Source organism: Ambystoma mexicanum, chromosome 6q (genome assembly GCF_040938575.1).
Source record: "Ambystoma mexicanum isolate Mex_15411 chromosome 6q, UKY_AmexF1_1, whole genome shotgun sequence".
In the NCBI taxonomy this organism is placed as follows: Eukaryota; Metazoa; Chordata; class Amphibia; order Caudata; family Ambystomatidae; genus Ambystoma; species Ambystoma mexicanum.
Genome location: NC_090937.1, coordinates 1,611,932,884 through 1,611,949,445, shown reverse-complemented (window position 1 = coordinate 1,611,949,445; position 16,562 = coordinate 1,611,932,884). Strand labels below are relative to the sequence as shown.

The following is a 16,562-nucleotide window of genomic DNA, read 5'->3' as shown; positions in this document are numbered from 1 at the left end:
ATTACCAAAGGCGTTAATGGCCTGCCTGTGAGGCGGTTATTGCCACAGTGGGAAATGGGACACTCAAGAAGCGAAGGCTGATGGGAATCTGGGAAGGACATGCAGAGTCCTCTCAGCTTTTGCTGGAAAAGCCAAGTGCAGTTTTGTGGCGCCAGCTGCTGAGTTTTATACAGTTCAGGTCCTGGCAGGTACCCTATATGGAGCAGAAATAAGGGTCACTGCGAGGACCAGTGCTCTGCCTGTGAGCGAGAAAACATTTCTGAAAAGGCTCTTGCAAGTCCCGGGTGGCCCCACAAGCATGCCGCTCCACATTCAACTCGGCCTCCTGTGTATTTCCACAGGATTTGATTGCCCGTCGGTGGGTTTTATTCTGGTTACGCATTTGCTCAAGGGAGTATCACACGAACCCATGAGTATAGCCATGATTTTCTCAGGCTTTCAGTGGCTTTTTATCACACTGACCCCTGAGTATAACCATGATGTTCTCAGGCTTTCAGTGGCTTTTTATCGCACTGACACCTGAGTATACCCATGATGTGGCCAGGCTTTCAGTGGCTTTTTATCACACTGACCCCTGAGTATACCCATGATGTGGCCAGGCTTTCAGTGGCTTTTTATCACACTGACCCCTGAGTATACCCATGATGTGGTCAGGCTTTCAGTGGCTTTTTATCACACTGACCCCTGAGTATACCCATGATGTGGTCAGGCTTTCAGTGGCTTTTCATTAAGCTGACCCCTGAGTATACCCATGATGCGGTCGGGCTTTCAGTGGCTTTTCACCACACTGACCCCTGAGTATACCCTTGATGTGGTCAGGGTTTCAGTTGCTTTCCACTACATTAACCCCTGAGTATACCCATGATGTGGTCATGTGGTCAAGCTTTCAGTGGCTTGTCATTACGCTGACCCCTGAGTATACCCATGATAGTGTAAAGGAGGAGCCAATAACCCCCACCCCAACTGCCCCACCTACATTACCTGAAATATATGAACCAAAGTATATGACGTACCCTGAACAGTTGAACCAGCAAAAAGAAGAGTGTGGACTCTGTGCAGTACCCATAAGAATACCTTTACCTAAGAGAATATGGGAGGTAAAGTACCCATTGAGGAAACAATACCTACATACATGGCAAAAGGATGGCCATTTGAATGAGATTCCTGAAGAAGCAGAGATAAATGGTGACGTCACGGAAATCAAATTGACACCCATAAAAGAGATAACCATACCAGAGGATTCAGACAATTTATAAACCATCAAGAAAGTATCAAGGATAAGTCACATCGTGAGATCAAGGTGAAGAAACATATGCCACAGACCTGATGAAGTTACTTAGTTAGTTTAAACGTGTACAAATGCAATGAAACGCAAGCAGCAAAGCAATCATGAAGCTAGCCACATGCTTTTGAATAGTTATACCGCGGCAAGCACCAACATACACATATATAGATACATATGGACAAGTAAAGGATGGATGTTTCCACTACGCATATAAGCAGTGTTGAACAAAGCAAGAAGGCCTCAATTTTCAGTGTGTCGCAGTTAATAAAGCAATTGAATTAACAACGTGAATCTCAGTTAAAGGAGTTTACAAAGCCAAGAGAACCAAGGTCTTATCAAACTTAAATTGGCTGACATTGGATACAATTAACGTGAAGGAACAGAAACTCCTGTTCAGAAAAGTCAAGCAGAACAAAAGACGTCAGAGGGCTATTGGAGAATAGAATCAAATACACTTAAGGCTCGATTTCATGGTGTCCAGTCACGTGATAGAGGGAAGTTGGACGAGGAAGATGGTCACACTGTTACGTTCACCTGGTCTCTGTGGGGGAGTTGGGGCATGGTTGCAGCCCTCCCTGGATTTGGATCACCCTGGTCAGGGCTCACCTTCTGCAAATATGCTGCTATCTTCCGTGATCGGTAGAACTGCTTCTGCGTGGATATGAGAGAACGTGAGTATGGCTGTCTATTGCTATAGTGTCCCTCTAACCCTTCTTTCCACAGCGTGGTTTCCGTGAGCATGCAACGTCCCATAGGCTAACCTGTTATTAATGGACAATGAGCTCTCCGTCGTGCTTCTTCCAGCAGGGGCGTGTTGTATATGGGGCTGAGTTACTTCACTGGCCTCTGAAGTGGTAGTCCAGTCCAGCTGAGACAGTGCCACTTGGTAATGGTAAGTGACTATCGTTTTTGTAAAGTTGGCGAAAGTGCGGCCCAGCAATGATTTTTCAGAGCTTGATATGCGGCCAGAATGAAGAAAAAAGGATCCACGACTATCCGACCATAGGTGAGAGCTGGTTTAAGGGTAAGCATGAGGTGTGCAATGAGCGCGACCATAAACTGAAGGTTTTCGGTAAAGTCTAACCTTTGTCTCTTGTTTCTCCTGGCAGGTGCCGGCCACGGATGAGTTAAGCGGCGAGCTGCAGTGTCGCGGCTAGGATTCACTTTCGGGAGGTCTGGAGATGGAAGGTGAGTGCCAGGCACTGCAGAGGTGTTTGGAGGCGAGAACTGATCCCAAGGTGAGTAGAGGAGTTGCCGGTGAAACAGGTTCCCAGGTAAGTAGCGAGGTTGCAGAAGCAAACTGATTCTAGGTAAGTTGAATCACTGGAGCTGAATTCCAAGTTGAATCTGCACCCAAGCGGCGGTGAGCGTTACGCTGCCTTCAAGCAGAATAACGTGAAACACTTGCATGAAGGCTGGGTGGGCTTATATAGCCTAGCCCTGGCCATGCCCCCTTATCATTGGCTTTCTGGCCACACCCTGCCACTCCCAAATGATGCTGCACGTGCTACTCAGTTCTTCAGCAGCCACACCCAGACTGAATGCATGTGAATAGTTTCTGTGAATGTAATAAAGTACTTTACACCAAAATAATGTCTCTGCTCATATTTGTTCAAGAGCCCGGCGCCAAAGGTGCCTGGACTGAGTCCATCTGGGTCCCCTGTGCTTGATTGTTTGACAGGGACAATTAAGTATGGCATTTCGCCTTGCCTCCGTCACCTGGGGGTGCAGGGTTTGTGTGTTTGTACCAGTGATCATGACACACACCTACGCACAAAGGCTGGCTGTGCCCATACTCCTTAAATATTCTCAGAACACAGTACAAACTCAAGGCCAACTTTGGAGCACTGGACACTGGACAATTGAGGTGATGATAGCTGATATGCTAATTTACGAGAAGCTGGTGCTAAGACGAGCTCCCCGCACCCGGTTGTTCAGTCTGCATGCTGCTTAACGTAGGTGGAAAAGTACAGACAGAGGTTAGAAGCTAACCAATTGTAGGGGACCGTGTAATTAAGGGTCCTATAGCTTGTGTAGCCAATGGGATGCCATACATTTAGTGACGTTCATAGTGGCCATTTTGAGGGGAGGGCTTAGTTGCCCCACCTGATGTTAATTATCCTATCACCTTCCTCCGCTACTCCATACAGATATAGAGCTTGTACTGAGTATTTCACTTAGGACCAATCACACCCTCCATTAGGTTTTTGTAGTTTGCCACGTAGGATGACGTTGGTAATGACGCAGGTCAAAATGTCAATGATGACCAATTTTGGGTATGAGAGCCCAGTTTTTTATGAAGTAAGTAGAGTCAAAGGATAGAGCGATTGCTGATGTTCGTTGTACCCCCTGTTTAAGATACTTGACATTAAAACAGACACACTTTGCCAAACTATTTGTGTCGTCTTGATTATTGATGTATGAATGTGATCTGCATCCACGTCCCTTTCGTGGGTATTGCTTCTCATCTTAAAGGGCTGTCTGATAGAACACCCAGCTCAGTGTGGATAAGCTTTCAGGGGCTTTTCATCACACTGACCCGAGTATGCTCATGTTGTGTGCAGGCTTTCAGGGGCTTTTCATCACACTAACTCGTGAGTATACCCATGATGTGGTCAGGGTTTCAGTTGATTTTCACTACTCTGACCCCTGAGTATACCCATGATGGGGTCAGGCGTTCAGTGGCTCTTCACCATGCTAACTGCTGAGTATAGCCATGATGTGGTCAGGTTTTCAGTGACTTTTTATCACACTTATCCCGGACAATACCCATGAAGTGGTCAGGCGTTCAGTGGCTTTTTATTACACTGACCCCTGAGTATACCCATGAAGTGGTCAGGCGTTCAGTGGCTTTTTATCACACGGACCCCTCAGTATATGCATGATGTGGTCAGGCTTTCAGTGACTTTTTATCACACTGACCCCTGAGTATACCCATGATTTGCTCAGGCTTTCAGTGGCTTTTTATCACAGTGAACCCTGAGTATACCCATGATGTGCTCAGGCTTTCAGTGACTTTTTATCACACTGACCCCTGAGTATACCCATGATGTGCTCAGGCTTTCAGAGGCTTTTTATCACACTGACCCCTGATTATACCCATGATGTGCTCAGGCATTCAGTAGCTTTTCACCGCACTGACACGTGAGTCTACCCATGATGCGGTCGGGCTTTCAGAGGCTTTTTATCACACTGACCCCTGATTATACCCATGATGTGCTCAGGCATTCAGTAGCTTTTCACCGCACTGACACGTGAGTCTACCCATGATGTGGTCAGGCTTTCAGTTCCTTTTTATCGCACTGACCCGTGAGTCTACCCATGATGCATGCAGGCTTTCAGTTGTTTTTCTATCTTACTGACCCCCTGAGTATACCCATGATGGGGCCAGGCTTTCAGAGGCTTTTTATCACACTGGCCTCTGGATATACCAATGTTGTGTCCATGTTTCCAGTGGATTTTTATCACACTGACCCCTGAGTCTACCCATGATGTGATCATGTTGTCAGTAGCACAATATTACACTAATGATTGGGTTTACCTATGATGAGATCGCCCTGGTTCGAGCATATTAGCAGACATAATCCTCCTCTCACTCCATGTTCCAGTCCTTCTCCTCGTCCACAAGCATCTGCAGATTTTTTCACTACAATTGGAGGTTAGTGGCTGGACACAAGTGGTCACTGCCAGGACGCTAGACAACATTTTTGTTACAAGTATGTTATTTCTTGTTTTGTATAGTTTAGAATACATATTGTTTTAAGGATAAAACCAGTAATTACCATTGCTAATGGGGGGTATTTTTCTGAGAATACAAATATATTCTAATTGTTAAACAGATACCAATAACTCATACCTCATCCCTTCATCAAGCACTTCCACAGAACACTAAAAATGCGTCTCTTTCTTCATTACCTTCAAGATGAATAAAAACCTCTCTCTCCCTCCAACAACAGCACTGCACTGCTGTAGGAAATGCCAAGGCAGTGCTGGCCCCCTCTGTAGTAATGTGGCCAGCTGCGCTAGAGCGAGGCTATACAATACATTCTTCTCTGCATGCAGCAACTCATGCAAAGTGAAACATGCATTTTCATATTGAGCTGCACTTCAGTTAAGCCGTGATTCAGTCCTGTGCACTGCTCTGCTGGTACCATTGTTCTGAACATGTGTGGAAGCAGACACAGGCTCTTGTGAGCCTTCTGTTTTTAATCATGTGCCTCCCCACCCCCACCTGTGTGTAAAAACATTGGCTCTCTTTTCTGAATTTATGCTGACCTCAGTATTCAAAACGTGGTCGCCAGGTTCGACACTGCACCACTGCACCATGTAACTGGACGAGAAATAGCAGACACCTAAGATTGAAATGTCACATCTCAGGACTGCATGTTGCAGGGGAAAACTTTGGTATTGATTTTTGGAGTTTAAAACATGCTCACTTTTAATTGTTTTCAAAACACAATTAGAAGAAAATATCCTCTCGTGGCTTTTTGTGTGTCTTGATTTTATGAAAGGTTAATGCATTTTGTCCTTTGCAATTTGTATGGTTATGGAAAGATAATTGAATGACATTTGCATATTTCACCTTGACATGCTAATTTCTGGTGAAGTCTCATCCAATTCCATATGCTAATGAGCTCCCCACTTTTGTTTTCAGTACCTGACCCTTGGGTGAAGGGCAAGTTTGTGCTACCCAAAAACAGCACCTTCCCACGCGGCACTGGCCGAGTTGGCTAATTTCCCCTTTAGTGGTTGCTTGTCAGTGAATAGTGTCGCTGACCGCCATGTGAGATTGGAAGCGCAGTAGCCATGCCTACCAGGCTCTAACGAGTGCTAAAACGCCCTGCGCTCTTGGGGACCATGTCTCTGTTCGCCGGGTTAGCAATTTGATTCTTAATCCTGATTCCCCTCAGGGTTTGGCACCGCAGGCACATGTCATAGTCTGACGGGTTAAAGTACCTGCTTTGTCACCATCCCGTATGTTGCGGCTCATCTGGGAACACAGGGCCTGTTTTATAGGTGACGCTGGCATGAAAGAGCAGCTTGTGCAGGTGTATTCCACCAGAAGCTCTCCCAGTGTTATGCATCACATCCGCCCATAATCTCTCATCATTTACTATGCTGGCTAGGACTGATGGGAGTTGTAGTCCAAAACATCTAGGTTGGTCGCTGACTTCTGGGTTAGTAGCGCAGGGAATGGGTGCAGGTTGTAGATTTCGAGACAGTGGCAAAAGCGTTCTGTTAAATCATAGATGCCACATTCAGTTGCATGTGGGCAGTGGTTTGTGGTTTCTTTAGATCTGGAGAAATGTTCTGTATTCATATCTATTGAAGATAACAGAACACACACACTCTACACTGGACAGCGAATAACAGTAGCAAACACATTGTTGGATGATTTGAAGATGTCATGAGAGTAAAAGGCAATGGAAAGGTTGAGGGAGACATTAGCGATGAATTAAGACAGTACATGAAAAACAAGGGATTTGAACAAGGAGTGAAGAGTGTAAACGATGCAGCCTGGGAGGGAAGGGGAGGTTTTACCCACCCAGGGGCGGTCAGGCAGGGAAAACACATATCTAGCCCCAAGAAGGAGGAGGAGGGACACCAGCCCAGCCCCTCTGATGAAGGGATGGGGTGAGAACCGTACCATGGGAGTAGGTGATGGAGATCCAAGAATCAGCCAATGGGAGGAGGGGGAGGAGTGGGGAACAAAAATGCATCCACAGTATTACAATAATCACCATCGGCAGCACCATAGCAAGGAATCACACTACTGTGGACACCAGAATGTTGGTACTAAGACGTTTGTGTCTTCCTTGATATGTGTTGTTTGAAGGAGAGGTGACTGTCAATGTCAAACCCAAGGGACTTCCTAGAGTTGCCCAGCTGGGTTTTGAAGCCCTCGAGGGGCATAGCAGAGAGCCAGGTCTGGATGTCTGAGTGCTCAGTGCTGTTGGTCAGAAGTAGGAATTCAATCTTGGAGGGATTGAGCTTCAATAAGCACTGGATATCCACCACTGGGGCAATGAGAAGTAGGACTTAAGACTGTGGATGTCTATGAAGGAGGATATCTTGAGGTACATCTACGTGTCATCTGCATAACGGTGGATGTTGTGTGTAGCGTGGATGGCTCCAAGTGGTTCAATGTAAAGATTGAAGATCTCAGGGGACAGGTTGATTCCGTGCGGGACTCCACGGCTGATGGGGATTGAATTGAAGTGAATTGATATTTTATTTCTATCGCGCTCATACACAAGTGATTCAGAGCGCAACAAGGCAAGGGAGGGGAACAGGGGAGAACAAAATAACAATCTTACTAGTCCCAGTGACATTGAGAACGTGCAAGTGCAGGGAGAGGGGGAGGGAGAAAAAAGTGCATGGAGGGGGGGAAGGGAAAAGAGATAAAAAATAATAATGTAATAAGTAATAAAGGCAACAAACAGTGGTAGTGCAGCCAGCAAGTGGCAAGTGGAATTGGTGATCTGGAGAAATCTATTGTACAAACTGATGACAATTAGCAAGATACGATCTGAACCAGCTGAGGATGATCTCACTGATGCCCATGTGTTGATGTTGATTTGCAGTGATGGTATGGTTATCTACTCTGTCAAAAGCTGCTGAGCAGTCAAGGATACCTTCGGGTCCAGCGTGCGTTACAAATAAAGAAACAAACAAACAAACAAGGAGAACCAGGAGACATGGATGGCCATCATCAAGGATTGTAAGGGCTTCGTCGCACAGCTTGAAAGTAGCCATTTCTGGGCTGCATCTGTGTCTGAAGCTAGATTGATAGGACTGAAGAAGGTTGTTGGCTTTGATGTGTTGGAGGATTCACGTTGATACTGCTTTCAGAAAGATATTACCTAGGAAGGGAAGATGGGTGATGGGGCAGTATTTGCTAAGATCTTCAGGCCAGAAGCAGGAGGATTTGTCCCATGCTGAGGGGACGGTTCCTTGAGTTAGGGAGCTGTTGATAATTGCCAAGTTAGGGAGGAGCGAGTCAGTTCGAAGGGTCTTGAGTATGGAGGCAGAGAGGATGTTGTCCATATACGATATATGGCCTTGAGGGATGCTAGTGTGGCAGTGAGGTCTTACATAGTGAGTGTCTTAAAAATTGCCTAAGTAGTTGTGGTTTTGCGAGATGGGATGTGTACTGTGCTGTCAGTTGTAGCGTTGGTGTCTACATGTTGGCAGATTATGCTGATGTTGTTGATGAAGAAAGAGTTAATGGTGGTGGATTTGTCGATGGAGTATGGGATGGATGGGTTGGGCAGAGAGTTGATGGCATTGAAGAGGGCTTTGCGTTTGTTTTTGGCCTTAGCTGTTATATGTTAGTAGTATTTGGCCATGGCCGTGGTGATCAGATGTCTGCGTGCAGTAGAGAGTTCCTTGAGCAGGTCAAGGTTGGATGCACTGCTGGATATTCACCAAGTCTTTTCTTGTTTCCGAGTTCTTGAGTGTATCAGGGTACGGAAGGATTAGGCTTGAGGGTGCACTGTTTCACTGGGGTTTGGTGGTTGTTGTTGGTTGTGAGGGTTGTATTGAGTTCTTGGAGAAGTGAGTCGCAGCCCTGGTTCAAGAGAGGAAGATCAGCCTATGGGAAGTGGAGTTTCGAGAGATCTTGCGTGAGAGCCTCCACGGAAAACCACAGCCACATACTGACACATTTGCATAAGCTAACGCATACATCACTATTAATAAATATACACAAACCTTCACCTATATAAAAGCCAGTCCTATTGGCTATGGATTACTCCTTTTACATGTTTTATAATCATTCTTAAAGGACTTTTGCTTCGCCGGTGACCTCTGCTGTCACGCTTTCACACTGCACCCTGCGTTCGCCAAGAATTACATCCAGAAGCTGTGAATATGTTTAAATAAATAACACAGAGTTGCCTGCAGACTATATAACATGTCTCATAAACTGTGACCGCGCTGCGTGAAATTGTGTGCTGTGTCAGGAAGCCATCGCGGTGTAGCCTTGCATCCCAATTGGGTCTTTCCGTGCAGGGTGTAGGGATGTTGACAACCGGGGTGCTTTCCATCGCGGGGGAGGGGGGCATTATAAAGAGACAAGAACCCTGGGTTGTAGAGGCCCATCTACCTGTATGCACTGCTTCATTTGTGGGGGTGTTTGCCAGGGCAAAGCCCTGGCACTTGTAGTCTCAGACTCATTTTAATCATGAAGTGGTGATAGTCAGTGCCTCCATCAACCACAATGAGCTGCAGTGTTACCCTGGCACTTGTTTCTTTATACAAATTAAGCACTGCCGGTATGATATACAGTATTGGGGTGTCCTTGGTGCTAAGCCCATTACAGGGGGTGATTTCTCTGAAGCGGGCTGGGTTTCTCGAGTTGTCAGACGTTGCCTTGACGTCTTTTCATGAGTTGAGCTTCCGGCACCAGGGTGGAGAGGTTGGAAAATGGCGTGAGTGGTCAGGCTGCACTGTGGCAACTGTGCTTTGTGGTTACACGTAACTATCGACTTATCTGACGTCACCGGCTGAGCGCCCACTTGCCTCCTGCTGAGCTGTTCCCTTAGACCAGCAGCACACTGCATGGAGAGGGGTGGAAGCGGAAAACCATAGCCAGTAATATAGCTCAACGAGTTGAGCCCTCGCTGATTATTTATGCATGAGCTTGTAGGCTTCAGCTTCAAATCCAAAACAAGGCATACTAAAAGAGGTGCAAGTTCAGTTGCGTAATAATAATTGTATATAAAAAATGTTTGCAAAGCACTTTGGTAAAGGTGCTATGTACAGAGAAGATTATTTTAGAATAGGTGAATGGTGACAAAATTGGAAATGAATACCCATCATCCTACGACTTGTATTGCTGTCACAGCCACTTCAGAACACAATGGAGACTCTGCTATCCTGCCGCCCTGCCCCACTCTGTTTGGGATGTCCATCTCCCCAACGAAATAATGCCTAGGACCCCGCCTCCCTACCCTCTAACTCAAGCCATCTCTCGAGGCGAGCAGCTATACACAAATCCTACCTACCTAACTACCTACCTTCTGGCAGACCGTTCTACCCTGCAACCTCAGCACCTTGGCAAACCCCTACATTTCTCTACCGCAGTACTGGTGCTCTTACCAACAGTCCCCGAGCTGTGGACCAGCCGCAGGTCTGTACACCTCGTCACAGATGCCGAATGCCAAGCACAGGACCTTGTGAAAAGCAGGTGCAAAAGTTTCATTCACACTGCGCACAAATCTAGAGAGTCCATGCGTAAGTTGCGTATGTTTAATTGATTGTAGGTCAGCCTGACACGAGTTTCGAGCTACAGGCTCTTCTTCTGAGGCTTATGAGATCCCAGTATCAATTATGTCACAATTGTCAATTGACAGATGCCCCAGAATGGCCCACACGCCGAAATGCTGGTAACTACCACTCACAAACTAATAGAATTATGCAACTGCGAGACATATAGCTAAGGATTGCATAAACAGTGAGGCCACGGTCAAATCACAATTGAGACATAATTTATACCGGGATCTCATAAGCCTCAGAAGAAGAGCCTGTAGCTCGAAACACGTGTCAGGCTGACCTACAATCAATTAAACATATGCAATTTACGCATGGAGGCTCTAGATGTGTGCGCAGTGTGAATGAAACTTTTGCACTTGTATTCTTCTACAGTGGCAAGCTTGGCAGGCGACCCACCCTTTACATTCACCCGCAGCCGAATCTATACTTAATTAGTCAGTGCAAGCGCTATTAGTCAGTGCAAGCGCTATTAGTCAGTGCAAGCGCTGAGTTTTTCCTATCTCTCTCTCTGCCACACCTTTCAGTCTTGTGAAAAGCAGCCAATCCCCTGACGACTAATATCCTCACCTCACTCAGAATCAGGCCTCTGCTTGCAGCTGAATGTGGCTCTGCCCTCGGAGTCAGAAACACTAAGCGCTAATGAAGGCCACACACTACAGCCTACACATTGTGTTCTCTTTGGATGTCTGTGCATGCGAAACTATGACCTGGCTACATCTCTGAGTAGCAAAGCCAGAGAGGCGATGGCTGGAAGGTTTTGAATCAATGTTCGCCTCTGGCATTCGTCTGTGCAACACTCCAGACCATCGTTCTTCGGCGGGCAAGCCATTGCAAATGGGGAAAGACTATGCTCAAATCAGGCTTGGTCCCACCCCAAAAGGGGCAGTCCAACTCTGCAATTCTGAGTGGGACTTGCCCTCTAACTACAGTGTAGTGACTGAAGTCAATGAAATGTTGTCCTCACAACCATAGTCAAAGGTGACTGAAACGGTAAATTGATCCAAAGTTACAAATAGGGTGTTGTTAGGTTGAACGTTGTGAAAAATTAAATGAGGACCAAGTCCAGTGTCCATTTATTTACTTAGTGATTGAAGCATGTAACCCTTTTATTACGGACACATTTATCAAATATAAAGATCTGTCATCATTCTTATGATCTCAAAATGATCTTCATTTTATGCAAAGCAGGCGATAAACCTCAATGGTGTTATTTGCTCCTGTCGCTTTCTCCTAGGGGTATTTCGAAATAGTAAATTAGGAGTGGTACAAACTGTTCATCTTGGAATGATAAACATTTCAGAGAATAATTTATAGTGTTACTCTAGGTTTTGATAATGTGATTTCTTCTTCAAGACAAGTGTAACATTCTTGTTATGGAAACCCCCAAGTTGATTAAAAAAAAATGGTTGGATGGACCATTTGGCCGAATTCGGCCTCTACCAAAAATTCAAAGCCCAGAAATACTGAACATGAGGAGTGTGGGTTGCGGGGGTGTCCCCCGTACTACATGCTCTGCATTTTTGGGCTTCGGGGTGTCCCAGCTTCCTTGGCAATGGAAGCGGGGACCCAAAAAAGAGAAAAAGGGACCCTGCAGCATCGGATCTGACCCACGTTAGAGGGACAGAACTGACACTGCAGGGGTACAGGAGAAGTGGCGGCCAGCTAAAAGATGAGTAGGGGGGGTTTGGTCTACAGACACATTTGGGTTGTTTTGGCAAAGTAAATTGGGATAGATTGGAGGGCAGACTGTGGAAACATGTATTAAATCTCCCAAACTGTGCCCCAAAGACTTGTCTGAGGTACTAATTAGGCCTTCAGTCTGTGAGATCATTGATGGAGTGGAGGTGGGTATCTTTGTATAGGCTGATCCAGGCTCCCCCAAAATCCTCATTATATAAGGATATAGGTTGTGCATTAGAGGGGTCTACCAATTGCTATTTGATTGACTTAAAGGCCCAAGTTCTTAAAATTCTCATGAGCTGCAAACACACAGAAATCGATCTGATTCAAAATCCCATGAAGGTGAAAGAGACAATAAAAAGAGCTGACCGGATCAGGATGATTGCATTAATGCAGATTTCGATTGTGTCTCCATCACTGACGAGTGTTGACCAAATGAGGGTGTGGTTGGCCACGTACTTGAGGAGATTTAAAGATCCGTATAGCAGGTCGGATTTCTTGAGATTACGCCTCAATTTGCTGCCCACATGAGAAATGTTACACATTACGTATAAGGTGAAGTCTGGAGACAATCTCTGCCCATTATGTGATGGAACTAGGGCACAGACTCTAGAACATCTCTTGCGGGAGTGTGCTGGGACATTAGAAAGGAGAGTGTTCAAATTGTCTTGATAGAGGCTGGTGGTTAACAACGGTCTCCTTCTGGGAAACACTGGTGCCAGGTCACGACAAACTGCTAATAATGGAAATTGTGAAACTGTTAAAAGAGCTAAATCTTACTGCTGCTTAACTGGGAAATTGTTGAAAGAGTTACATGTTATTATAGTTTTTTTTAGATTGTGTATATGTGTAAAGTCCTAATCTTGAGAGAGGATGATTTTTAGGTTAGACTAAATTGCTGATAATGGAAATGTGCGATAGGCGAAAGAGCTCAAATGTATTTTCGTACTGTTTCAGTGTCATTTATTTTTCTGAAAAGTCTTAATTTTTGACTTGACACAACAACAACAAAAAAAGTTTTATTTTTTTAAAATCAAAACTGATTTGCTACGAAATCGACTACGGTCAATTCCACAGCGATTCTTTCTACTCTGGCAATAAACCCACATCCCTTATTATGACTAAAACAGGATAAGATCATTAGACATTTAAAAAAAATCCAGTTTACAATTTTAGAACAATTAAATAATTTCCTTTTTTTTTCGTTTTTTATACCGGTTTTTGCAAAGAAATCTGTCTTTTTCCTCTGATTACAGAGCTGTTGTCTATCAGCAGGTTATTATTAATTGTGCGTAGACATATCTAAAATATGGACTGAAGCCTGATTGAAAGGGAACACTGTGAGCTTCTGAATGACAGGTAGCACATTTCCAAACCTACAGTAGGTTCTTCTGAGGCACACAAAGGGTGCACCCACCTGGCATGACGATCTCTGGGAAGCCTAGTTTCCTGGCCACGACAGTACTCCGGTCAACAATGTGAGGGTGGTCCTTCCGCACCTGCGTCAGGTCTCCAGAGAGCATCTTCAAGGACACCCAGAACCCTGAGGAAGAGCAGAGAAACATGAGCAGTCAGATAAGTGAAAGGCAGCTCTGCCCCCATTACCCTCAGGCCTCCATCCATTTAACCATCGCCCATTCATCCACCGGGTTTCATTCTCTTACCCTCCCCATCCATCCGTGAATATCTGCCTCCTTCCTGATGCATCCATGGGCGTCATTTAGGGATCGCCAGAGGTCTCCCTTGCTGCGTCTAAACGTGCTATTACATTGAGGCTCATGGGCTGTGGCCAGCACCATTTGGCTCTTTGTTTCAGGAGTGGCTGGTTTTCTGATAGCTGTAGCCGGTAACATAGCTCAGTGGGTTGAGCGCTGGCTGCTGCAATGTGTGTGTGATCTGCAGGTTGCAGGTACGACTCCCAGCAAAGTCAATTCAGCCTTTCATCCTGCTGAGGTTGATAAATGCATACCAACACCACAGGGTGGGTGATATTTTATGTATATTTGTTATATGTGAAGCGCTTAAGCGTAAGTGCTGTATAATAACACAACTCATTATCGTTTGGCCCTGGACGTCTGCTTGCATTCACAGTGATTTGGTAATATGGTCCTATACGCACTGATATTAACTATACATATGGTGAGCCATTCTTGCATGAAATGTATATCACTTTACAGTGATATCGTAACCATATATTTCATAGTGTACTCAGAAACAATGTTATGTGATGCCACTTCCTGTTTTGTCGAGGGGTGAAAGGTTTTTTTCCATCGCTTCCCGTGATGTCACTTCAAGGTGGGGTCAAATTACATAATTTCCTTTGATGTCATCAGAGATCAAGGGTCGTGTGATGCCACTTCCGCTACCCCAGGCATTTTGGTGAAATGACATCCCTGGATGCACCCCTTTCTTCCTTACTTTCTATAGTCCTGTCTGCTGTCAATCCTACTTCCCTTCCTTCCTCGTGCTTTTCTTTATTATTTCCTCCCTTCTGACCATCGATCCCTCCAATATATACATGAATACACACACACAGGTGTGCCCGCACATGCGCGCACTCACACACACACCACATATGATGCCAGATCAGAACCAGTGAGGGTTATGGGGTGCTTTGAGTCCAGGAGACACTGCTCATCTACATGGATGGGGTCATGGCGTAAGCAGTGTTTTTGCTGCCCCACTGGGTGATAGTCTCACCCATCCTTCGTATAATCACTCCTCTCTGGTGAGCAGGCCTTCTTCTCGAGCTTGTGGGCTATCCTAGGGTCGGGAAGCCAGCGTGCCTTACCTTGTCCCTTGTGGTTGATGTCTTTAGCCTCGATGGCTTTCCTTATCAGACTGTGCAGATAATCACTCTCGGCTGCCACCCTGGAAAGTAATGACAGGATGTCAGCAATGGCTGCTGGCGAACACATGGACCGATGGAGGCTGATAGGAGAAGAATGAGGCGGACATGGATTTCTTTTTAATTCTTGTGCGGAGAGCGGATAGCCCTCTTCCTCCCCGGCCCTGATTTCATTCTCAGCGCTGTTATGTATTCATTAAACTGCCTGAGAAGCGACAGCCTCATTTCTCATAGATGTGACCTGGGCAGGGAGGCGCACTACTGTGTGTGTTAAACTCTCCCACTCACCCAAGTCCTTCGGATGCTCTGTTTCATTACAGTGTTTCCTCTCCCTCATTCAAGGGCGCACGTGGCCGGTAACAGCCCACCATCCTGAGCATGAACTCCCCCCACCCCCACCCCGCAAATTCAGGAGTGTTCTCTATTTGAAACACTGGGCTCCCTCCAGGGTACAATTACTTTTAAAGTATTCATCTTTTATAGGAAATGGGCTCCTATTATGCGTGCCCAATTGCCCGTAAAAAAAACGGACGCAAAGATGGCCGCTGCCATGTAAAAATGGAATATAGAGCAAGTGCCTTTTCTTTTTCCATTGGACTGGCAACAGCAAGGAAGCACAGAGGGAGCCCATCGCAAAAGGCTGCAAAGTTAAGGTTGGGGGTTTGGGTAAGGGGTCGGATGATTTTAGCATGTAGGGCTGGCGTGGATGAGCGAGGAGGGCACGTGGATGACGACACAAAATGAGCGTTTCCAGGGAGTGGCACTGTATGCAAGTAGAGAACCTGGGTGTTGGTTGTGGATTCACACTGGTGGTGTGAATCCCCAGGGTGTGACTTGCTGATGACTGCTTCTAGCAGCTGTTTCCTGTTTGTCTCTCGGTTGTCACACCCATGTTACTTGATATGATATGGCTTTTATAACGCGCCTATACACAAGTGATTCAAGGCGTGACGAGGCAAGGAAGGGGGAACAGACGGAAGACAGAGACAACGGTCTTACTAGGCCAAGTGACATTGAGATCGCGCAAGTGCATGGGAAGGGGAAGGAGGCAAGTGAGAGAGGGGAGTGGCAGGGGACGGTGCAGTACATGGGATAATAAAATAAATAACAAAAGTAAAAGTACAGCCAGCAGGTGACAAGTGCAAGGGTAGGTGCAGACATCAGGTGTCAAGTGCTGGTAGTGGGACTGTAGGGATACAGAAAACAGTCCCCAGTGCGGGGGTTGCCAGGAAGGCAGTGCAGGAGTGTGATTGGCAGGAGAGGGGACCTGGGCCTGAGATCAGAGGGTGGCCAGCTAACCAGTACAGTTACAGTATCAGCCAGGAAGTCAGCAGGGTACCTTTCACTTACACTTCAATTGTCTCTATTATATCTCTGCACTTTCTATCACTCCCTCCTTTTTCTCTTCCTGTCTTATTGTCTTGATTCTAGTTGTCTTGATTTCCTAACTTTCTTTCCTTTTCCTATGGTAAA

General features: G+C 45.9%; 1 protein-coding gene across 1 annotated transcript in view; it reads right to left on the bottom strand.

The window, feature by feature from the left end:
- The window catches only part of LOC138516908 (dedicator of cytokinesis protein 2-like), a 2,920,848-nt gene that overhangs the window by 2,477,785 nt on the left and 426,501 nt on the right, over positions 1-16,562 (bottom strand). Inside the window, exons 12-13 of the mRNA XM_069632364.1 lie at positions 15,033-15,112; positions 13,659-13,784 (exon numbers count right to left, since the gene is read on the bottom strand). Coding sequence (XP_069488465.1) covers positions 13,659-13,784; positions 15,033-15,112 — 206 coding nt within the window. The remainder of the gene's footprint in view (positions 1-13,658; positions 13,785-15,032; positions 15,113-16,562) is intronic.